Source organism: Amblyraja radiata, chromosome 35 (genome assembly GCF_010909765.2).
Source record: "Amblyraja radiata isolate CabotCenter1 chromosome 35, sAmbRad1.1.pri, whole genome shotgun sequence".
NCBI classification, from domain to species: Eukaryota; Metazoa; Chordata; class Chondrichthyes; order Rajiformes; family Rajidae; genus Amblyraja; species Amblyraja radiata.
In genome coordinates, this window is record NC_045990.1 from 10,702,493 (window position 1) to 10,726,791 (window position 24,299).

At 40.3% G+C, this 24,299-nt stretch overlaps 1 protein-coding gene across 5 annotated transcripts in view; it reads right to left on the reverse strand.

Moving 5' to 3' along the window:
* The window catches only part of LOC116991929 (pre-B-cell leukemia transcription factor 1-like), a 235,668-nt gene that overhangs the window by 46,272 nt on the left and 165,097 nt on the right, over nt 1-24,299 (reverse strand). For all 5 annotated transcript variants that reach the window (XM_033050915.1, XM_033050916.1, XM_033050917.1 and 2 more), the window contains exons 3-4: nt 2,815-3,059; nt 1,223-1,413 (exon numbers count right to left, since the gene is read on the reverse strand). In XM_033050915.1, coding sequence (XP_032906806.1) covers nt 1,223-1,413; nt 2,815-3,059 — 436 coding nt within the window. The remainder of the gene's footprint in view (nt 1-1,222; nt 1,414-2,814; nt 3,060-24,299) is intronic.

A 24,299-nucleotide genomic window follows, 5' to 3' on the forward strand; every position in this document is an offset into this window, starting at 1 on the left:
TATTGACCTTACTGAGGGCAAACAGATGCTGGAGGGTCTGGGTGGTAGATTCATTAATGATCATATCTGGTTGCTGCAGAACAATTGTCAAATCAAACAGAAAACCACAAACATTGCCTTTGACCAATTACTAGAAGTGTGAGATTGGCAAATAGATCATAAGCAGTTTAACCCTAACCTCCCCAAGCAACACAGCAGAGATTGACATCTCTTGGGTGGGAGGGGGGGGGGGGGGGGAGAGGAGATAACCTACCTCCTTGAACCACAGTATCACCTATTCATACTCCACGGCACCAATTTGGCTCAACCATTATTTTTGCTCTCTTTGTTTTGCCTGTTGTTTCTCATCTGTGTGCACCACAGTAACCCTCTATTTCCTGCTGCTTCATATGAGTACACAGCCTTCTACTAAATACACGAATAATATTCTTTACTCACTCCCATAGGTAGCCAGTTCCAGATTCACACCAATTCCTATTGATTAGTAAGTTAAAAGACTCCATTGATTTTGTGGTGATGATAATATGTTTGAAGGTCTCACAGGTTTTCCATTTTCCTCAAGTGGAACCACTCTTACAACTGTGTATGTTCCTTTTGGCCCATCCCTTATCCTTTGCAAATATAATGAAACTGAACCGTTTCAATTGTCCTGTCAAGTATAACCTCACGTTTTCAGTATCAACTGTTTTTCCCCCCAAGCTCGCCTGTAGCTGTGCAATAGTTTTAAGAGATGGTGACTTATTTTGTATAACATGGGAAGCTTCAAACTTAATGTGTAGGAAGAAACTGCAGATGCTGGTTTACACCGACGAAAGGCACAAATTGCTGGAGTAACTCAGCGGGACAGGCATCATCTCTCAATAGAATGAAAATAGACAATAGGTGCAGGAGTAGGCCATTCGGCCCTTCCAGCCAGCACTGCCATTCAATGTGATCATGGCTGATGTTTCTGGCCGAGACCCTTCTTCAGTCTGACCTGAAAAGTCACCCATTCCTTCTATCCAGAGATGCTGCCGATCCCACTGAGTTACTTCAGCATTCTGTGTCAAGCTTCACACAAATTTTTATCAACAGCTTCCTGACATGGCAAGTGGAGAAATGAGGTATTTCTTGCACCAGGCTTCAAGTAGCAAGATGTGGTCTAATGTTTCGCATTATTTCACTATTAATAACAACAGATGGCGTCAACAATTTGAGCAGATGCTTGCAGCTTGAAACATACCTTGCATCAAGGAATCGAGATCGCAGGATCATCACTGCTTCACATGTACTCTGCTTCAGCTGCATCTGAATGGAATTGAATTTGCGGTGGATAATAGAAACCATACGCTCAATCTCCTTTGGTGAAATCGGCCTGGTCCGACTCTGTTCACGAAGCAAGTTCATAACGTGTGTGGTGAATTCACTACAGGCCTACCAACAGAAAAAAAAACAAGATTAGAATATACATTCACAAGGGATTCATCAGATGGATTGCATGATTAATGTGAACAATGCCATTTTTCATCCAATATCCGTTAATTACTCAGTAAATTAAGGATTCAGTGCTTATAGACTACATATTACCAAGGTGACAAGCAGTGCTCCAGAACTTCAAACACAAATATTGGATCGGATAGTGATATTCTCCAAATGCCATCAGGTCAAATACTTGTGGTCAGGTCAGGCACGGGTTGGCTATGGACAGTTCAGGTTTTACTTTTATACATAAGCAGACCTCTCATGGAGATCTCTAATGAAGGAACTGGTATTGTATTGCTTGAATAATTACAATATGATTTGTAAAATTGAATTTTTTTAAAAAATGTTAATAAAATCTAACTGATCTGTGGCATTTATGTCTTTATAAATGTGGCTAAATTTTCAGAATCTGGTTATGCGTGATTGAAATAAAATGATTCTAACAACTGGCCTTCAGAAGTACTTTGGATTGTGAAATTTGGCCACGTGACAAAATCATTGGGACTCCACTGAGGAACAATTACAGAGAATAAGCTATTTTTTCCCACTTGTTATTAGCCAGCTATGCCAGGTTTTTTTAATGCTATATTACAGGTAGATGCTTATGTGCAGGAAACAGATCTCTCTGGCAAAAACGCACTCTGCTTCAGTGAACTATTCTAACAATTGTGGAGAAGGCAGGCACGGGTTAATGATTGGGGACGATCAGCCATGAACACAATGAATGGCGGTGCTGGCTCGAAGGTCCAAATGGCCTCATCCTGCACTTATTTTCGATGTTTCTATGTTTCTTAATTGGCCTTTGATAGGAATGGGAATACTTCATGTCACATGTGACTAGGCATAGTGAAATACTTTGCATGCATACACAATTTATACAAATAGCGGCCACCCAGGATACGACTAAATAGTACTTCCGGTGCAAATTTCAAGAGATTAAGTATAAACTAGTTGGAAGTCAGTGTACCAATACGGTTTACAGTCTGATAGTCAATCAACCTGATTGCTTAATTCCTTGTTTGAATTGATTTTACTTGTACTGAAAGGATTTATTTGATGAACACAAACATGAAATTTCAAAAGACATAAAACCAATGCATTATGGATGTCCAGGAAGGAACTGCAGATGCTGGTTTACACCGAAGATAGACACAAAATGCTGGAGTAACTCAGTGGGACAGGCAACATCTCTGGATAGAAGGAATGGGTGACATATTGGGAAGAAGGGACTCGACCCGAAACGTCACCCATTTCTTCTATCCAGAGACGCTGGATAGAAGAATCCAGCATTTTGTGTCTATCTTCAGCATTATGAATGTTGGGCTATATACTCCTTCACAAGGCGGGCCACACCTGCTCATACTTCTCCAGCTCCGAGTGGTAAATCTGTCGTATTTGTGTGAGTTTGGCTCTGTAGTCAGAGTGCTCGATGGAACTCTCATTCGGTGAACCGCCGGATGCTGCCGCCGCAGCCGCCGCTGCAGCCGACCCTCCGCCCTTCTCAGGGCCGGACACTCCTTCTGCCAGCAACATGTTGTCCAGTCTCATCAACTGCGGATCTGGAGACTCCTCTTCTTGGACACCGCGAATACTCAGCACTGTGTGAAGCAAAAAGAGACCGTTACAGACTTTGCAACAGAAACAACAGAAAAAAAATGGCAGATTAAAAAGATAATCATACATTTGCCATGATGCTGAGGTGATATGGCAAACTGCCTCCTAATAATGCTGCCTAGGCAGCTTACAACCCAGTGGTATGAATATTGATTTCTCTCATTTTAAGTAACCCCCGCATTCCCTCACTCTTCATCCCTCCCCCACCCACATCGCACCAGCTTCTCGTTCTCACCTAGCAAAAAGCGAACAATGGCCTGTTTCCTTTATCATCGTTACTTTTTTGCATATCTTTAATTCATTTGTTCTATATCTCTCTTCATCACCGTCTATGTCTCGTTTCCTTTCCCGTGACTCTCAGTCTGAAGAAGGGTTTTGACCCGAAACGTCAACCATTCCTTCTCTCCAGAGATGCTGCCTGTCCCGCTGATTTATTCCAGCATCTTATGTCTGCCTTCTAGTAAAGCAGTTTAAATTAAACAATGATCGGTTTAATGAATGTAGCTCAGAGAGATACACAGGAAGAAAAGTTTTTGTGGGAAATACTTTAAAGATGTTTTTTTTTTAAAGCCTTTTCACATTCACATGGTCAGTGTTACCCATTTTAAATTACCTCAAAAGGGGATTGGGATTAAAATGTCTAGATATTGGGATTCAGCAATGGAACTACAGATCCATCATCTGAGGCTAACAAATCACTTCACAATCAATTCTTAGTATGATATCGACATTTACCATTTCCACTTCATTAAAATTTTATATTTCTTCAAGATCCATTTCAAAATTAAACCATTATATTGAATTTTGACAAATGCTTGTAAAATAATGAAGAGCAATTGTAACAGCATCAATAATCAGTTAAAATATCCAAGCATTGATTCTAGACTAACTGATTGTAATCTGAATGTCCTCCATTGAAAGAAGCAGCATCGTTCAGCTTGGCTTCAAGTGCAATCGGCAATCAATGCAGCACGGAAAAATTAAAGCATGTCCCGGGGAATATTCTACAAACATTCTTTTGTGCAGTACTATTAGCTTCCATGCTGATTTACACAGCTATGAAATTGCGATCACGAACGAACACACACACACACGCACACGCACACACGCACACAAAGATAAAGCCCTACCACCAATAAGAATAAAGGCAACTGGTATATTGGAACATCACCACCTGCATCTTTCCGCTCAAGTCCCACACCATCTGACTTGCAAATATATTACTGTTATTTCATTATCACTGGGTACTGATCTTAAAACCTCCAGATCAATAGCATTATGAGATTACCTCCTCCAAAAAGAACTGCAAAGGTTCAAGAAGGTGCCTCGTCATCAGCTTCTCAAGGGGCAATTAGGAAATATCATAAATACTGGCTTGTTGGTGGTGCTTAGATCATAAAAATCTAAAATGTTAAATCAAACAAAGGAAAATTTGAAAGTATGAGAAGTGAGTTTAATTTAGTTTAGAGATACAGCATGGATACAACTGGTTATGGTTGATTGGTAGTGAATAGATATGGCAGTGGTCAGTATTTTAGAAAATAATGGATAGATTTCAAAGGAAATACATTCCTAAATGGCACAGAAACCCCAAAACAAATTCTAAATCATCTGTGGCTGACGTAAGAAATTTAAAAGAATATTAAGTCAAAGGAAGAGGATTATAAAGTTGCCAGAAATAGCACCAGGCCTAAGGATTGGGAGCAGTTTGGAAAACAGCAAATGGGGATCAAAAAATTGATAAGAATAGGCAAGATAGACTACATGTATACTGTTGGATAGAATTGAACTGTAGAAAGCTTTATATAGACATAAAAAGGAAATGAATCGTCAGGGCAAAAATGGGCCCACTACTGACAGACAGGAGAATTTATAATGGAGAAATAAGGAAATGGCATGATAATTAAAAATTACTTTGTATCCTTCATCATGGAGATAACTTGCCTGATATATATTAGAGAATAAAAGGTTGAGTGCAAATGATGAACGAAAGCAACTATGAGTCAATAATAATACAAGACAAGTTGGTCAGCCAACTTGTGCATTACTTTGTAACCCAATGGACCCAATGATCCACATCCCAAGTTTTAAAGTAGATAGTTTGAGAGATATTGGATGTTCTGGTTATCAACTCCCAGGGTTCTATAGATTCTGAAATTGTTTTTGTGGATTGGAACTTAGCAAATATTACCATATTTTAAAGAAAGGGGGGACAGAGGAAACAAGGAGTTACCGACCTATTAGTCTATCATCAGTGACATGGAAAATATTGGAATCCATTATAAAAGATATAAGAGAACATCCTATAAAGAATAATAGGATTGAGCAAGATCCTTGTGGATTTATGAAAGGCAAGTTGTGTGTGATTAATCTATTAGAGTTATTTAAGAGTGTGACCTCCTAGAGAACTAATGGGTGTAAAATGGTTGGATTTTTGGAAAGCTTTTGATATTGGTCAATGAGGTTTGAGAGCAGTGTAACTGAGGTAATGTACTTTAGTGTATTGAAAATTAGTTATCAAAATGAGAGCACGGAATTAATGGCTGGTAGGCTATAACTAGTAAGGTACCACAGGGATTAGTATTTAGGTCCCAGCTATTCACAATATATGACAATGTTTTGACAAAGAAGCCATATATTATAAATTCACATTTGCTGATGAAACTAAACCAAGGAGGGATAGTGAATATGAGGAAAGTGTGCAAAGTTAGGCTTTAGGGGCATACAGCCAAGCTGAGCAAGTGGGCAAGAGCAAGGCAGGTGGAATGTAACTTGGAAAATCACGAGGCCATCCACTCTGGTGCACGTAATAGAAAAGCAAAGCATTCGTTATGTGGTGTGAGGTTGAGTGTTGCTGTTGCTGTTGCTGTTCAAAGGTTCCTGGGTGTGCTTGTATGCAAGTAACTGAAAGCTAACATGCAAGTTGTGCAGGTACTTAGGAAGACAGAAGTCTGAAGAAGGGTTTCGGCCCGAAACGTCGCCTATTTCCTTCGCTCCATAGATGCTGCTGCACCCGCTGAGTTTCCCCAGCAATTTTGTGTACCTTCGATATTCCAGCATCTGCAGTTCCTTTTTGAATACTTAGGAAGACATGTGGTTTGTTAGCTTTTGTAGGGAGTTTGATTAGAGAAGTGCGGGTGATTTAATACAATTGTTTTGGGCCTTGAGGAGACCACACCTGGTGTATTTAAACAGTTTTGATTTTCTTACCAAAGAAAGAATGCCTTTGACCTGGAAGGAGTGCACCTAAGTTTCACTAACATAGTTCTAGGGATGGCAGGTTTGCCAAACAATTCGGTAAACTTGGACTATATTCTCCATTCGAGTTTAGAAAAACTTGGACTATATTCTCCATTTGAGTTTAGAAGAATGAGAGGCAATCTCATCAAAACCTACAGATTGGTTATAGGGTTTGACAGGATAGATGCAAGGAGGATGTATCCCTTTACTGAGGAGGCTAGGTCAAGGGAATATAGTTTCTGAGAAAGAATGGGCCATTTGGGACTGAAATGAGGAAAGATTTCTTCACTTAGAGGGCAGTTAGAATCCTCTACCCAAGGGAACTATGGCAGGTCCCTCACCGAGTTAATTCAAATCAAAGATCAATAGATTTCTGGATATTAGGGGAATTGGGGAATATTGTAATAGCACTGGAAAATGAAGCTGAGACTGAGGATCAGCTATAATCAAGACACATGGCCTACACTTGTTCCTAATTCTAATGTTCAAAAATAAAAATTATATTTAATTTACTGTTTAATCATTTTAATACAAATAATAACAATATCTAGGATGAAGTGACAAGTCTGAGGAACAGCCAGTGATTTTCCAAATGTACCCAGTAGAGGGAGCATGTGGAACCTGTACAAATTGGACAGGTTGCACCTCAGTAGGGCTGGAATTAATATCCTTGTAGGAGGTCTGCTAACATTTAAACAAGTTTGGCAAAGGTTTGGAAACCTCAAAGGGAATTTAAGAAGAGGAGAAAAAAAGCAGGGAAGGGACATGCATACAGTAGTAAGTGACGTGAACACACTACAAAATCAATGTAAAGCCAGTCAGCGTATCGAAGTACAGCAATCTCTTGAAATTACAGAGGTTTGCAGTTTTCACAAGATATATGAAATAATAATAATAGTAAAATTGTATGATGAGGAGAGCAGTAAGGTAACTTGCTGCAATAACTGCCACACACACTAAAACAATCAAATGCAAAATGTTTAAGAAAGAACTACAGATGCTGGAAAAATCGAAGGTAGACAAAAATGCTGGAAAACTCAGCAGGTAAGGCAGCATCTATGGAGCGAAGGAATAGGTGACGTTTCGGGTCGAGACCCTTCTTCAGATTGTTTATTAGCATTTCAAGAGGTAATGCCATAAAGGTTGCAGTAAACACGGGTCTTTTCGATCTGGTATTTGAAGAACATTGGCCTAGAAATTCACCTGTACGATCTTCCTAGTGGTAGCAATCTCCCTAACATCGTTTAAAAAAGTTTTAGAAAAGAAAAATCACTAAATTTGTTCACACCAGTTCCAAAACAGCATTAGCTGGACCTCCTGTGTTAGTCTTTGTACACCAAGCTTTAGGAGTCAAATTTCCCACGTTAGTGACAGCATTCTCCACAGCTTTGATATTATGAAGTGCAGGTCTTCCCCAGGCTACGAACGCCTGACTAATGTACAGACCTAACAGCTGCTGTGAAGCTGCAGGAATATTCTGCTGTGTGGGAGCTTGATTTGCGGCAATATCTGAATTAAACAGCCTGATTTAACTACACATTACCCTTGGTTGGTCCATGTGTTTGTCTAAATTGATTGCCAAGCCGCCACATTGTCGACTTGCGAACTCTTCGGGTTACAAACAGTTCACAGTAATGGGACCCTGTCATAACCTGGGGCGAACCTGTAGCTATTGAAGGATCACACCATTGTACGAAACAAGGAGGCAATACAAACATTCAAATTTAAATCTAAATTGGACCAAGTGATAGCCCATACTTTATAAATGTTAGTGTTGATTGCAGTTGCTTGAACTATCTTTTCTTGGAAGTGTTTTTTTTTTTGTTTCAGTGAAATCATAAGTTGAATGCTTCGTAAACAGCACTATGACTTTTCATCAGCTGCTGGAAAGTGTTTGCGAGGGATGTTTGCAAGCTATAATGATGGAAGTATTTGTCAGATGTCCAGGATATACCTCCAGTTTCGGCAGGTTTGACAGATAACATTCCAGTAACAAATGAACAACAGCACTATAACTTTTCATCCACTTCATATAAAAACGCACACCTCCAGATTCAGGGACAGTTTCTTCCCAGCTGTTATCAGGCAACTGAATCATCATACCGCAACTAGAGAGCAGTCCTAAACTTCTATCTACCTCATTCGTGACCCTCGGACTATCTTTGATCAGACTTTGCTGGCTTTACTTTGCACTTCACGTTATTCCCTAATCATGTATCTAGACACTGTAAATGGCTCGATTGTAATCATGTATTGTCTTTCCGCCGACTAGTTAGCAAGCAACAAAAGCTTTTCACTGTACCTTGGTACACGTGACAATAAACTAAACGGAACATAAATCTGGAAGTTGTTACCTTGCATATTCCAGCACCTATCTCATAGTAGTAATTGCAGCTGATACCACTGTCTTTTTGGCTGTAAGCTCCAGGCACCAATCCTTGTGCAGAAAAATCCTCTTTAAAACTCCATCTTCTTTCCTTAAACATATGCCGTCTTTCCCAGCTTCTCTTGTCTATCCACATCACTCGTCCCTCAAACTTTTAATAAATCTCTTCTACTCATCTTCTTCAAACCTTTAAATTGTTCCTGAAATATGATGCCAAAACTGGACACAATACTGTCTGAAGAAGGGTCTCGACCCGAAACGTCGCCAATTTCTTCTCTCCATAGATGCTGCCTCACCTGCTGAGTTTCTCCGGCATTTTTTGCCTATCTTCGATTTTTCCAGCATCTGCAGTTCCTTCTTAAACACAATACTTCTGTTGATCTAGTTTTATAACATAGTTCATTGTCCACATCAAGAGAACACAAGCTTCCAGCTTTAGTACTTGTTCCAAATATAATAAATTTACGTTTTAGTGGCAGCATGCCCAAAGACTATTGCTTGCTTGCCGGTAGGTGTTTTTAGTACCCTCCTGGGACCAGAATCAGTTAATTAATACATTTCCTTAATTTAATTTTATATGTGTGCTTAGACACATAAATGATTCTAATATCATCAGTATAAATAATGAAAGACATTAGTGTTTTCATCAAGCCCAATTTTTGTGCTGTTTTCTGGTTTTATACATCAGTATTTATTTTTAAGCTTCTCAGGAAAACTTTATATAAATTGCTATTGGTAAGATTGATGTAAAGTAGATATAAATTTTGTCATATTTTCAAAATGATTTCAGCACCTTAAACTTTGTTAAATATGGTGCCTCTCGTGTAAATTCACACTTTTAAAATATAATAATAATGTTGACGATGACAGTGAAGATTGTAATTACAAAACAGCACTGATCTTTTTCAGATTAATATCTACAGTAAATCCATGCAAAAATTCTTAAGTTCAAACCTCAACATACTCATATGTTTAATTAACGTTTAAAAATACATCTCAAGTGACAATGATTTTCAAAAATAAATTATGCAAAACAATGTATTACTTTCTAATAACTTTGGTGGAAAATAGACAGACGATGCAGGGGTGGGTGTAGTTGAATGCTGCCAAAGCTTCCCTTGGTCTCATTTATTTGCCATTAATTGTCTGTTTCAACTGACAAATAGAAACAGTGGGGTGATACATTAACATTTTCAGCAATGCTGAGTATAATTTACAAAATTGAGTTTGTATAAAGTAGCAAGAATCTCAACACAACAGCTGGCAGTAGAAGGGCTCCCCTATTTTTTTTTAAATCTGCCAATAATTACAGCTGGTGGGATAGAATCAAATCCATCAAATTTCAATGTCACGGACATCAAATTTTGATCGAATCATCAAATCAAACACTTCCACTACAAGAAATGGTGGTGAGACCAGAAAAGCAACTCTTGTTTTAAAATTTCAGGTGTTCTTTGGCACAGAATGATCAGCAATGCCTATGGTGGCATGAAAGCACATTATCCAATAGGCAAACTAGCAATATTTCAATTTTCAATTGTAATGCAGCTGCTAAATATTTCAGTATGATTTGCTTGGCCCCAATTAAGATTCAATTTTCTCTTCTAACCTCCCTTAACCTGGGTCAAGTTGAGGCTAACAGTTGAAGCACTATTTCTGGGCACACGTGGGAACAATTTGACGACCCTTTATATTTGAGAAACAAGAATGTTCCCTCCTTAGCTATGCGGAACGATCTCACTTTTGTTCCCTCATTACCAAAAAGATTGGGAACTATTAATGTGGAGAGAATGAGAAAGAAGCCTGGTGCAACTCACAATGGTAATTCTACTTTGCACCTATATCTATTTTGCAGCCCAAAAATGTATATAAAGTATATATTTATAAACTAATGTGTTGGAAGGAATTGCAGATGCTGGTTTAAACCGTAGATACGAAATGCTGGAGTAACTCAGCAGGACAGGCAGCATCTCTGGAGAGAAGTAATGGATGATGTTACGGGTCAAGTCTGAAGAAGGGTCTCGACCCGAAATGTCACCCATTCCTTCTCTTCAGAGATGTTGCCTGTCCCACTGAGTTGCTCCAGCATTTTGTGTTTATAAACTAACTTTAATTTAAGGTGATGCAATATTTCTGACCAGGATCAGAATTATATTGCCTGTCTCAGTGAATAAGGTTTTATTTATGAAATTTATATTTTCTCTTGATTATTTGTTGATCTTACTATGCATTATTGCAACTTTGGTGATGAAAGTTCCAATGGCACAAATGACAGGATCAATCAACAATTGTAAAATATCTCAAGGACAAATCATTTAGAAAATGTTACTTTATATTAACTTCATAAGTTAAAAACATTTCTACAGATCAGAGTATCATTTTTAGATTTTAGAAGATTAGACAGCCGAGCTGGATGTTTTAACAATTTGGAATACTGTATCTTCTAGATCAGTGGTTCTCAAATGGGGGTACGCGTACCCCTGGGGGTACGTGAAGGCACTCCAGGGGGTACGTGAGATTTTAAAATATAGGCCTACATATATGTAGGCCTATATTTTTGCGCTGGTTAGGGGGTACTTGGCTGAAAAAATATTTCACAGGGGGTACATCACTGAAAAAAGGTTGAGAACCACTGTTCTAGATGAACCTGAGCGACATTTCCTTAGTTATGTACTTTAAACTTCATTTAAGTTTTCAGATCCTGATGACAATGAAGTACAATATCAGGCACGATAAGAAAGCAATTGCATTTGACATTAACCGCAGGTCATCTTGGAAAGTGGGTCAGGCTTCATGGGAACAGAAAAAGCACAGCTGCAAAGTGCTAGCATTGGCAGAGGTCCAAGATAGCAGGTTTTGTGATGGCAGGGAACACATCAGAAGTGTCTACCCAACGAAAACAAGTCAATCCTTCTCAGCCAGTCACATTTCCACAGATAACTGATTTTGTTTTATATAGTTTTATTTATCATTAGATCAATAGACACCGAACAGATAATCAATAATCAAAATGATGTTATTTAAAAACAACCCCTGGCTTGTGTCAATGTCAGTAACAGTGATGCTAATAGTGGATGCAGTATCTGGTGATCTTCTTCTTCTTCTTGCAAATGAAACATAAACCAAAGGAATAGTTAGATCTCAAGCCGGGTGTTGAGCAGCCAGGTTGTTGTCTCTGCGTCAATGTCTGCCAGGCCCCGACAGAGCTCCATTTGGTGGGTGGTAGAGCGGGCACCCAGAGATGACATGGTTGGATGTCTGTTGTTCTGCTCCGCATTCACAGGCTGGGCTCTGACAGAGTCCCCATCTCCACATGCTGGCATTGAAACGCCCAACTCCAGTACCAAGTCTGTTGAGATTCACCCATGCTCCTCTTGGGAGGTCAGACCCTGGACAGCTTTTATCTGGAGAAGAGATGTAGCTGTGTAATGGAGATGAGGTTGCCTTCCACTCCCGTGACCACTTGGTGGCTATCCAGTGTGCTTTTGTCTCAGTTGGCTGGATGGATACTAGGAGCTGTTTTCCATGTGGAGCAAAGGGGTGACGGGACTTCAGTCGGGGTGGCTTCTGCTCTCTGCTGATAGCCTGATGGAGGAGGTGATCTGGGTCCATGGCACAATGAGATAGTGCCAGAGTTGCTGCTTGCCTTCGGATCCCTGCAGGCAGAATGCCTGCAAGTATAGGGAGCTGCTCGACTGGACTAGGTTGAAGGCACCCAGTGATGGTTCGCAAGGTGCTGTTCAGGCCCGTGTCTACCAGGCTAGTATGTCTACTTCTACTCCATATGGGCGCGCAGTACTCAGCTGGGGCATACACAAGAGCTAAGGCAGAGGTGCGAGAGTTGATGGACTGGCTCCGCAACTTGTTCCTGCCTGGCGTAGGATGACGCCGCTACGTACCATGACATTGTCGCGGACACCAGCCAGGTGTTGGTGAAATGTAAGCGACCTGTCCAGCTTTACGCCGAGGTAAGTGGGTGTTTGTTGGAAGTCCAACACTTCCATCTATCTGGTGATGTTATTGGCAAATAGTTATATCATATAATGAATAATAATAATGAATATGTTTATTGGCCAAGTATGTACACATACAAGGAATTTGCCTCGGTGCTCCAATTGCAAGTGACAACACGACATACAGTAAACCATTAAGAATTAAACATAAAACATTAAGAATTAAAGTTCCATTTATAATATATTAACTAGTTATCAGTTAGCTCAATGTTTGGAGCCTCGTTACTTAATGGTCAATGAGGTGTTTTACATTGAACACAATTCAAGGTGAAGGATTTAAACTATTTATGTCCTCCACTATTCCTCCACTATTAACAAACTCAGGATTGCAATTGGACCTGTTCTTTGTTCCTTCACATTACCTCTTTTAGCTTGATTCCTTGAATAAAGAAATATTAACCTATTCACCTTTGTTGAGCCTTACCTTTAATTGAATACGGACACCATTTACCCTATAAAATGACTGCTATGCTAAAATGATGTAGAAATTTAAAAAAGCCTGAATACTCTAGGATTATATTTCATTAAAAATACTAACATAAAGGTGCAATGATTTATAATCTACACAATATATTTTGCACATAATGAAAGTACACAACATGGCAGTTAGATAAAATGAATCAAATTTGCATTGGGATTCCAATTTCAAAAGGTAGATGCTGCTAAAAATCTGCTCTTTTTCCCCACGTCACACACAGTAAAAATAGGTTGCAGCATGTTTAAAGTTACCAGGAGTATTGAGATTTGGAAGATGTTACAATGCAGAGTTTGTTCTCATAATTTAAAATAACTGAAAGCCTCAGTACATCAGAGACTTGGACTGACTACATATTGATCCAAATTTGCTGGGAGTTTAGCATTATGCAGCATCAGGATTCCTGTGTAAATTCATAAGCCCTGAACTTATAAATCCAACTGTGTCAGTGATTTCTCAGCTGTGTTGTGCCGCAAGACTTATTATGAAGTGCTATTGTACGGCAGGTGCTTACTGAGATTTCCCAGCATTTATTTTATGGAATGTGCTTCCAATCCTGCATCAGATTAGACATGGCACTGGATTCATAATTCCGTTCCTTTGAATGCGTTTTATAGGGCTATGGTGAGGGTAACTGCCTAGAAAATGGACTGCATAGCACTGACTTTTTCAGCTATATGAGTCTTTTTACAATACTGGAGAGATTTTGAGGAACAAGATTATTATTCAAGTTTTTACACTGTTCTTACCAAAAATCTACCCATCATGTGAAACCTTACAAATAACAGATATAAATTAGATAACTTCAAAACGGAAAGTCAAAAGCTTTTTTCATACCAGACAGATTTTCATAGTTTTACCACCGTTTTGGATACCAAAATTGTGACATTAAAAACATTTAGTCATGAATATTTAATTCATAAATAAACTTCATATGGCCCTCCATACATATACACTTTGATAATGATCTAGGGAAATATCTTCATCAATACCAGGAGAAAAATACAGTAACATGTCTGGTATTGCCTTGCAAAGAACCCGTAACGGTCGTTTTGCTTGGTGTCCAATGTCACAACGACCGTTATCGGGGTCGGTACCTCCGTAAGTTAAACCACGGAGGCTTCAAACCTCTAATATATAAACCCAACGAGATATCCTACGGTAGTAGCGATTTTTGGGCGAGTTAATTATTTTTTCTTATTTTCCAAATTAATATATCAAAAATATCGTGGGGGCAAAAATGCAAAATGTAGAGAACTCTATGATCACGTGTAACTGTTTTATTGAATTCTCAAACTCCACTGAGCATGTCCATGTACGTCATGCATTTACATACAAAACGTCTGAGGAACATAACAAAATTGTGTTGATCATAAAGGAAATCTCCAATTATGGAATTGCAGAAGGGACCACCTGTTTTCCACTACTAGATGGTCATTCCAAAATTATTTTTCAAATGCATGGTTCAGATGATGCAATCCTTCCTGAGAGACAGATTCCACCTTTCAAGGGGCACAATGGACATGAATGTCACCATGCAGCAAATCATGTGCAGAGAGCTGCAATAACGTTTGAAGTCTGAAGAGTCTCGACCTGAAACATCACCCATTCCTTCTATCCAGAGATGGTGCCTGTCCCGCTGAGTTACTCCAGCATTTTGTGTACATGTCCTTACTGATCTGAAAGGAAAAATCCTTTGGTTCTCTCAAACAAGAGGAATCGTAAAGCATCTTCTAAAAAAGTCACCAGCATCCTAAATTGGCTCCACAATGAAAGAAAACTGTGATCCTCACCAGATCTCGGGATATATTGTCCTGCTGTATTTAAATAAATATCACATTACACTGGTCCAGAAACTGCTTTAGATAAATAAACTTTTCACTGGACCCAGCAGTATCACAAAACACCCTACTGAGGAATGAACTTTTGACCGAAAATCCCCAGAGAATAGAATACCACAGAGTACTCTGAAGTGGTAAATAGACTCAGGTTGAAACATAATTCAAAATGCAGCTATACTGCAGTGTGCTGCAACATATTGACTTTTTGTGCACGCCAATTCATTTATATACAACAGATCACAGGCATTTTGTAAAAGGACGTAGAGGGAAGCCGATTTAGCAGCACACTTACACTGTATTGCTAAATCAATATTTTATTAGGTTTTCTGTTGCATTGCAGAATGACAGAAAAGTGCCATACCAAATTAGATAATGTGACACATAATGCATCACCACCAAAGTCAGCAATTCCTTATTGCCTTACAGCAATAAACAAATAATTTAATGGATTTTCTCCCCAAATTTTAAGTCACTCTCTCCTCTCCAAATATCATACATCATTTTCACATATAATATGGGGCAGGCCCTATCCCCATTTTTCTGTCATTAAGGGGGCAGCTAAGGATCATGAGCAAAATTTCAACTGTTAAATCTCTGCCGTGAATGGAGAAAGGAAGGAGGAAACCGGAAAGTGGCTCTAATGAGGACAAAAGTTCAGAAATCAGCATGTGGGAAACGGTGAATAAAAGTTCAAACTCTTAACAGAACTTACTGAAATTCTAATACACTCAATATTGGATTTCTTCTAATAAGTAACATGATTTGCACAGTAATGGGGCCAGTATTTTGGGGTCTCATGTAATGAGAAAAGGTTCTCATTGCAGCACCGGAGACCCGGGTTCGATCCCGACTACGGGTGCTGTCTGTACGGAGTTTGTACATTCTCCCCGTGACCTGCGTGGGTTTTCTCCGAGATCTTCGGTTTCCTCCCACACTCCAAAAATGTACAAGTTAGTAGGTTAATTGGCTTGGTAAATATAAAAATTGGCCCTAGTAGGTGTAGGATAGTGTTAATGTGCAGGGATCACTGGTCGGCGCGGACCTGGTGGGCTGAAGGGCCTGCTTCCGCGTGATATCTCTAAACTGAACTCAGTGTGAATCAAATGCTGGGAAATGGGGCGAGTAGAGCAAGGATTCGTTGGTCAGCATGAACATGAAAATAGCAAAGGGAACAGTAACAGACTTTGAGAATGCACAGGCTAACAATGGAAAGGCAGGTGGCAAATTAAATTTAATTTAGAAATGTAGTACATTTTGCAAGAAAAAAAGAGAAAATATAAATTAAACACAAGAACAAAATAACTTTGGTGTATGTGTCCATATATCGTGGAAATTGATATATTTTTTACTCTGCTATATTATGATATTGAAACATTTAATGAATGCACTGCTATTCTCAGTAAATCTAATAATTTTGAAATAATGATACAATTGATTGCTAATCCAACTGTTATCCTCCCCTGCTGAATTTCAACCATGGTACTGGCAAGTAACCTTGGCCGTATCACTTTCAGCTCCACAACCCATGCTGTGTAGGAAGTAGGGTCGTGCGACTGCTACTATTTATTTCCCCTGCCACAAATTAAATGACCGCAGAATCTTGAAATGGGTTGCTACTGAACACTAATCCCCAAAGCATCATGAAATTATTATCGGTGGATTAGCATACAATTTATTCACTTCTTGAGATGTGTGCCAGAACCCAAATTAATTTTTTTTAAATTGTTGAGACATGTTAATGCCTCTTGAACTGCATGGATCAGGTTTCCTGCAAATTACAACCCATGATAAAATACAATTCCTGATAGTTTGAACTGAGCATAGAAAATGCTAGAAATATGCAGCAGGGCATGAGATTAATGAACATGTGGAAAGTATATGAGAGCTTACTATTTCTGGCTGAAACATCTTGCGACTTTGCAAAATTTAAGCAATCTAATTATTTTGGCCATAAATTACATCATATTCAGCATTGTAAATTAAAACAAGAAAATGCTGCAAGTACGGTGGCCTTACAGCGCCAGAGAACCGGGTTCGATCCTGCTTATGGGTGTCTGCAAGGAGTTTGCAAGTTCTCCCTGTGACCGATGTGGATTTTATCCGGGTCCTCTAGATTCCTCCCACACTCCAAAGACATACAGGTTTGTAGGCTAATTGGCTTGGTAAAATTGTAAATTATCCCTCGTGTGTAGAATCGTGTTAGTCATAGTTATAGGGTCATACAGGGGTGGGAGATTGCAACCTTCACGTGGTCCGCCCTGTTTCGACGAATGCAATCAACCTGGCGTGCACAATCAAGTAAGATCAAATAGAACAAGTTGTCCTACAACTTTAGGCTGTGCATGCCATACGCAAGAGGAAGAAGAGTCATACAGTGTGGAAACGGGCCTTTCGGCCCAACTTGCACACTGGCTAACATGTCCCAGCTACACTTGTCCCTCCTGCCCGCGTTTGGCCCATATTCCTCCAAACCTGTCCTATCCATGTATCCAAGTTAGTATGCGCGGATCGATTAAGTTAGTTGGCACGCTCGGTGGGCCAAAGGGCCCGTTTCTTCGATGTATATCTAAACTAAACAACTCAGCAGATCAGCCAACATCTATGGGAAAAGAAAGAGATGTGCATTTAGGGTTGAAGACCCTTTGTCAAAACCAGGGAGGAGAGAAAGACATTTCCTTAAGCTGCAGGTAAGAAGGGGTTTGTTTCTGTTAGGGTAAAACCAGGGTGAACATGGACTGTAAACAAAGTTTTCTGGTCAATGAGTGAATGTGTGTATAGAGTGAGAATAGAGACAAAATAAAAGAATGTAGGAGCTGAGCAGAAAAATAACCTTCAGATCAGGCTGGGTATTTCCTCCTGCATTTCAAGAGGGAAAAAAAGATAAAGGGAAAACAAACAAGATGAACTAATATCACTAATGGACAACTGAAGCAGACTGAGAAATCAAGTTGCCTAAAGTTGTAAAATTCAATGTTTGATCCAGAAGAATTTGATTGCTTAAATGTTACAGAGGTGCAAGATGTTGAATGGAGAGACCACCACATTGTGAAGACTGGATGCAGTACACCAGGATGGAAAAGTACAGCAGCTCCAGCATTTACATTTAAAATAAAATGGTGACGTACAGATGGCTGGTGGTAATATTTTCCATGACTGCCTCCCACTGTGAGACCACACTTCATTTCTCCATCGCAATCAAACATACCATATTTGGAGCAAAAATTACAGAATGATATTGGTTAATAGGAAGACAAACTACACTATATTTGAATACTTTAGAAAATCTGCAAAAGTAACCCATTAGAATAGCCAAATTGCCAGCAGGTTAACAATTATGTTTTTTGCTCATATGTGATACCAAAAAGATAGTTTGATTAAAAAAAACTACTTAAACATATCTCCACTCAATTTCCACTGATATTATTTTTTAAACAGATTAGGGCAGGTAGACAAAAAGATGGAGAAACTCAGCGGGTGAGGCAGCATTTATGGAGCGAAGGAATGGGTGACGTTTCGGGTCGAGACCTTTCTACAGACTGACGCGGGGGTGGTAGGGGCGGGGGAGTGGGAAGAAGAAAGGAAGGCGGAGACAGTGGGCTATGGGAGAAATGGGAAGGGGAGGGGAAGGAGGGAGAAAGCAAGGACTACCTGAAATTGGAGGTCAATGTTCATACCGTTGGGGTGTAAACTACCCAAGCGAAACATGAGGTGCTGCTCCTCCAATTTGCGGTGGGACTCACTCTGGCCATGGAGGAGGCCCAGGACAGAAAGGTCCTATTCGGAATGGGAGGGGGTTGAAGTGCTGAGACACCGGGAGATCAGGTTGGTTAATGCGAAGTGAGCGGAGGTGTTGGGCGAAGCGATCGCCAAGCCTGCGCTTGGTCTCACTGATGTAGAGCAGTTGACATCGAGAACAGCGGGTGCAATAGATGAGGTTGGAGGAGGTGCAGGTGAACCTCTGCCTCACCTGGAAAGACTGCTTGGGTCCTTGGATGGAGTCGAGGGGGAAGGTAAAGTGACAAGTGTAGCATTTCCTGCGGTTGTGAGGGAAAGTACCAGGGGAGGGGGTGTTTTGGGTGGGAAGGGACGATTTGACCAAGGAGTTACGGAGGGAGCGGTCTCTGCGGAAAGCTGAAAGGGGAGGAGATGGGAAGATGTGGCCAGTGGCGGGATCCTGTTGGAGGTGGCGAAAATGTCGGAGGATTATCTGTTGTATGTGACGTCTGGTAGGGTGGAAGGTGAGGACAAGGGGGACTCTGCCCTTGTTATGAGTGGGGGGATGGGGAGTGAGAGCGGAGCTACCGGATATACAGGAGACCCTGGTGAGAGCCTCATCTATAGTCGAAGAGGGGAACCCTAGTTCCCTAAAGAATGAGGACATCTCTGATGCCCTGGTTTGGAACATCTCATCCTGGGTGCCGATTTGGCGTAGACAGAGGAATTGGGTGTAGGGGATAGTCCTTACAGGAAGCAGGGTGGGAAGAAGTGTAGTCCAGATAGCCATGGGTCAGTGGGTTTGTGTAGATGTCGGTCAGTGATCTGTTACCTGCAATGGAGATAGTGAGGTCTAGAAACGGTAGGGAGATGGATAGTGAGCTTAATTAGAGCAGCATCATTGTTGCTGCTGTACAGCTCCAGCTAGTATTGACTTATTGGGCCAAATGGCCTCCTTCTATATCATAAGGGAATGTGAGAAATGAGAAACAAAGTGCTATTCAGCAGAGTATGAATATTTTCCACAAACGATAGGAAAGATGCTGGTTGAATGGTGAAGTGCGGGAACAATTTGTAGAAACCAATATTTTAACAGTAGCATACACAAATGTAAGATAAATATTTTTATAATGCAGTAAATGTAATAATGTTCCACCTAAACATAATCACTCTTCATAAACATGCTCACACCACCATTGTGGTCGCTGTGTATTGACAGTAGATAAAAGACTTAACAAAACAAACTGCTAGATGAACCCAGCAGTTCAGGCAGCATCTGTAGAGGGAAATAATTCATCCATCACACGAAGGATCCTAACTTAAGATGGCATCTGTCCACTTTCCTACACAGAAGCCTGAACTATTAAGTTCTTCCAGCCAGCAGTTTGTTTTCACTCAAGATTCCAACATCTACAGTCTTGTGTCTCTGTGATTTAATTAATTTGTGCTGGATATGGAGAACAAATCCAGTATATCCAATCTTTCCTCAAAACTAGGCAATATTCTTGTGAATCTCCTTTGTAAGCTTTCCAGAATAATTGTGTCCTTCCTATAGAGTAGCAACCAGAACATTCTTTATATTCCTCATCCTCACCCTCCTACTTTGATTCCCAGCCTTCCTCCCACCATCTTTGATCTCCTGTTTCTATCTAATCCTTGCAACATCACATAATGTGTGGTTCTAGTGGCGAAGGGGTGCGTAGCAGAGTTCAGATTACTCAGGCACACACATTTGCTGTTTTTTGCAGAGATGACCAAGAGGATTGAAGAGGGCAGGGCAGTTGATGTTGCCTCCATGGACTTTAGCCTTTGTCAAAGTCCCACGTGGTAATCTGGTCTGGAGGATTAGTTTACATGGGATCTAGGGTGAGCTAGCCAATTAGGTACAAAATTGCGGTGGAATGTGGCAATTCAGACTGTAGGTCTGCAACGATCGGTGCTGGGTCCATTGTTGTTTGACACCTATATTAATGATTTGGGTGGCAGTGTTGTAAGCATGTTAACAATTTAATTCTGACAAGTGCAAGGTGTTCCATTTTGGAAACATGAACTAGTGCGGGACTTGTAACATAAATGGTAATACCCTTTAGAAAGTTATAGAATGGAGCAATCTCGGAGTGCAAGTACATAGCTCCATGAAAATGCCACACGTTGATTTGATGGTGAAGAAGGCGTTTGGCACTCGTGGCTTCATTGGTCAGCGCATTGAATACATGTGTTGGGGCATCATGTTGCAACTGTACAAGTCATTGCTGTGATCACACTTTGAGTAATATGTGCTGAGGAAGGATGTCATTAAGCTGGATAGGGGGCAGGAAAGATTTATAAGGAGGTTACCAGAACAGGCCATGAGTTCTAAGGAAAGGCTGGATAAGGCTGGATTAAAGTTGTTTTCACTTTAACGTGGGAGGTTGAAGGGTGACCTTCTGTAGATAAATGATGGTCACAGTCTTTTTTTACAGGTAGGGGAGTTTAAAACAAGAGGCCATATATAAGGTGAGAGATTTAAAAAAAATAGGAGCATGAGGACAACTTTCTCACACAGAGGGAAGTAGGTGCAAGGAATTAGCTGCCAGAGGAAGGGTAGAATTACATTTAAAAGACATTTAGACGGGTATATAGGTAGAAAGATTTAGAAGGATATGGAGCAAACGCTGACAAGAGAAGAGTCAAGAAGAGTCAAGAGTGTTTCATTGTCATATGTCCCGGATGCGACAATGATATTCTTACTTGCTGCAGCACAACAGAATATGTGAATATGCAAACATTGTATATAACGGGGGAAAGAGAAAAAAAAAGTTCAATAAATAACAAATATAGTGCAATAATAATATAGTCTTTTGCAGTTCAGAGCTCAGAGCTTATTCATTGTTGTGTTTAATAGCCTGATGGCTGTAGGGAAGTAGCTATTCCTGAACCTGGACGTTACAGTTTTCAGGCTCCTGTACCTTCTTTCTGATGGCAGTGGTGAGATGAGTGTGTGGCCAGGATGGTGTGGGTCCTTGATGATTTTGGCCGCCTTTTTGAGGCAGCGACTACGATAGATCCCTTCGACGGTGGGGAGGTTAAAGACGGTGATGGACTGGGCAGTGGTCACAACTTTTTGTAGTCTTTTCCGCTCCAGGACGTTCAAGTTGCCGAACCAGTCAGAATGCCCGTGCACCAGTAGAAGTTTAGGAGAATCCTCTTCGACATGCTGAATCTCCATAATCTTCTCAGGAAGTAGAGTCGCTGATGTGCCTTCTTTATAATTGCATTGGTGTGCTGGGTCCAGGAAAGATCTTCGGAACTATGCACGCCCAAATAGGAGTAGCTCAGTTAGACATTGTGGTTAGCATGGATCAGTTGGGCCAAATGGCCTGTTTCCGTGCTGTGCAACTGCATGTCTCCATATGCAGAGTTATGTCACTTTCAAGTTGGCAGGCAGCCAACAATGGACCTATTTAATTGCTGGGAGTCCATGTCATGAATCAGAGTCTTCTCAAGGGTTATTGTTTCACTGGGGTCATAAATCTGATCCAGGGACTGTTCCCAAAATATATGGTTGCACTAATATATGGAACATCAAAGCAATACCACTGTAGTTGGTAAAATCAAGATTCGTCACATTTATATAGTGGAAGCGTTCTCACTAATGTTGAGCATACTAAAAATATCCTGTGCAATCCTAAAATAACTAACATAAAATCACTGACAAGTCAGCCTGGCCTACAAACTGTAGCACCTCTACAGACCAATTCAAATGTATTTATGAGTGCATTTACAAAGCATTCTGCTAGAAACTGTCTGAACTGAAATCCCCACACAGACCAATATCAATTTATATTACTTCCTTTAGTGGTCAATGTAAGTAACCACATAGATTTGTAATATCCTATAGTGATGGATTACATAGGTTTTTTTTATTTTTCATTGTGATAGAACAGAACATGAGGAAATCTCACGCCGATACAAAATGGAAGGGAGTGGTGTTAGGAAGACTGCAGAGTTACTCACTGGATAACGAAGAGCTGTTTTATTATCAACAATTCTGCAATACAACACATGAAGAAAACTTTTTTTTTAATAATGTGCAATTAATGTCATGTGATTCCATGTGATCACATCATATTTGTAAAAAGGTCCTATTGCACATGACAGCACCTTGCTGCTTTTCTAACTGGATGGACCACTAAGGATTTCTTTATTTTCATTTTCCTTTTGGTATAATGTACACCTATAGTCATAAACAGCACATTTCGAAATAGTATAATCAAAGTTTGGAATTAACTTCCTAATACTTCAAATTGCATTATCCTTTCTCGTCATTTCGACTCCTGCCTCCTTTGCATCCTTTTTCTCACGAGTGCGACTCACCTGCCCTGAGCATTCAATAATATTACTACTGCTGAGTCTTCTACCACCACTGGAAAAAATCAGTATGGAGTAGATACCATACGACAGGCCCACATGGCTGCAAGCGAAAGACCAAGGATGCACGTCGCACGACATTCACTTGGTATCACTTCAATGTTTTTCCACCATCTATAAAGTTCTCTCCATTTGTACGTATGAAATTTGCTTAAAAACCTCAAAAACCTTAATCAAATCCAGGCCATGATTAATAATAATAATAATAATATATTTTATTGTCATTGCACAGAGGTACAACGAGATTTGGTATGCAGCTTTCATCCGATGTAATAACTTAATTAGCTAAAAATTTATTAACAACATAAAAATATCTCTAAACTAAACAATTGCTACCTCATCCACCATCACAAATATTCACTTTCTCCACCACCAATAGTAATAATGCAAGATGCAAAATTAGTGCAGCTTTCAGTCTTGTTGATCCAGAATGGTGGCACAGCAGTAAAGTTGCTGCCTTACAGCGAATGCAGCGCCGGAGTTTACGGGTGCTGCAGTTCGATCCCAACTACGGGTGCTGTCTGTACGGAGTTTGGACGTTCTCCCCGTGACCTGCGTGGGTTTTCTCCGAGATCTTCGGTTTCCTCCCACGCTCCAAAGATGTGCAGGTTTGTAGGTTAATTGGCGGGGTGGGAGAATGCAACCTTCACGTGGTTCACCATGTTTCGACGAATGCAATCAACCTGGCGTGCACAAACAGTAGATCAAACAGAACAAATTGTCCTACAACTTTAGGCTGTGCACGCCATACGCAAGAAGATGAAGAAGAAGGAGGTTAATTGGCTTGGTAAATGTAAAAATTGTTCCTAGTGGGTGTAGGATAGTGTTAATGTGCGAGAATCGCTGGTCGGCATGGTCCCAGTGGGCCGAAGGCCCTGTTTCCGCGCTGTATCTCTAAACTAAACAAAGAAGGAACTTCATATTTACTCCCTGAAACAGCTAATTAAGAGAATACTTAAATTGCGTATTTTGTGTTAATTGACATTGTAACCTCCTGCAATACAACCTCACATCTGCCTGGACAGCTTTGATTGTGGAGGCCAAGCCTTTTCTCCGTTGTCTAGTCTCAGGATCATTGCAGCAGGTTGTGTCCCTGTGACATCTCAGTTTGCACCTCACAGTTGCATTAGGCAGGTTATCCAAGG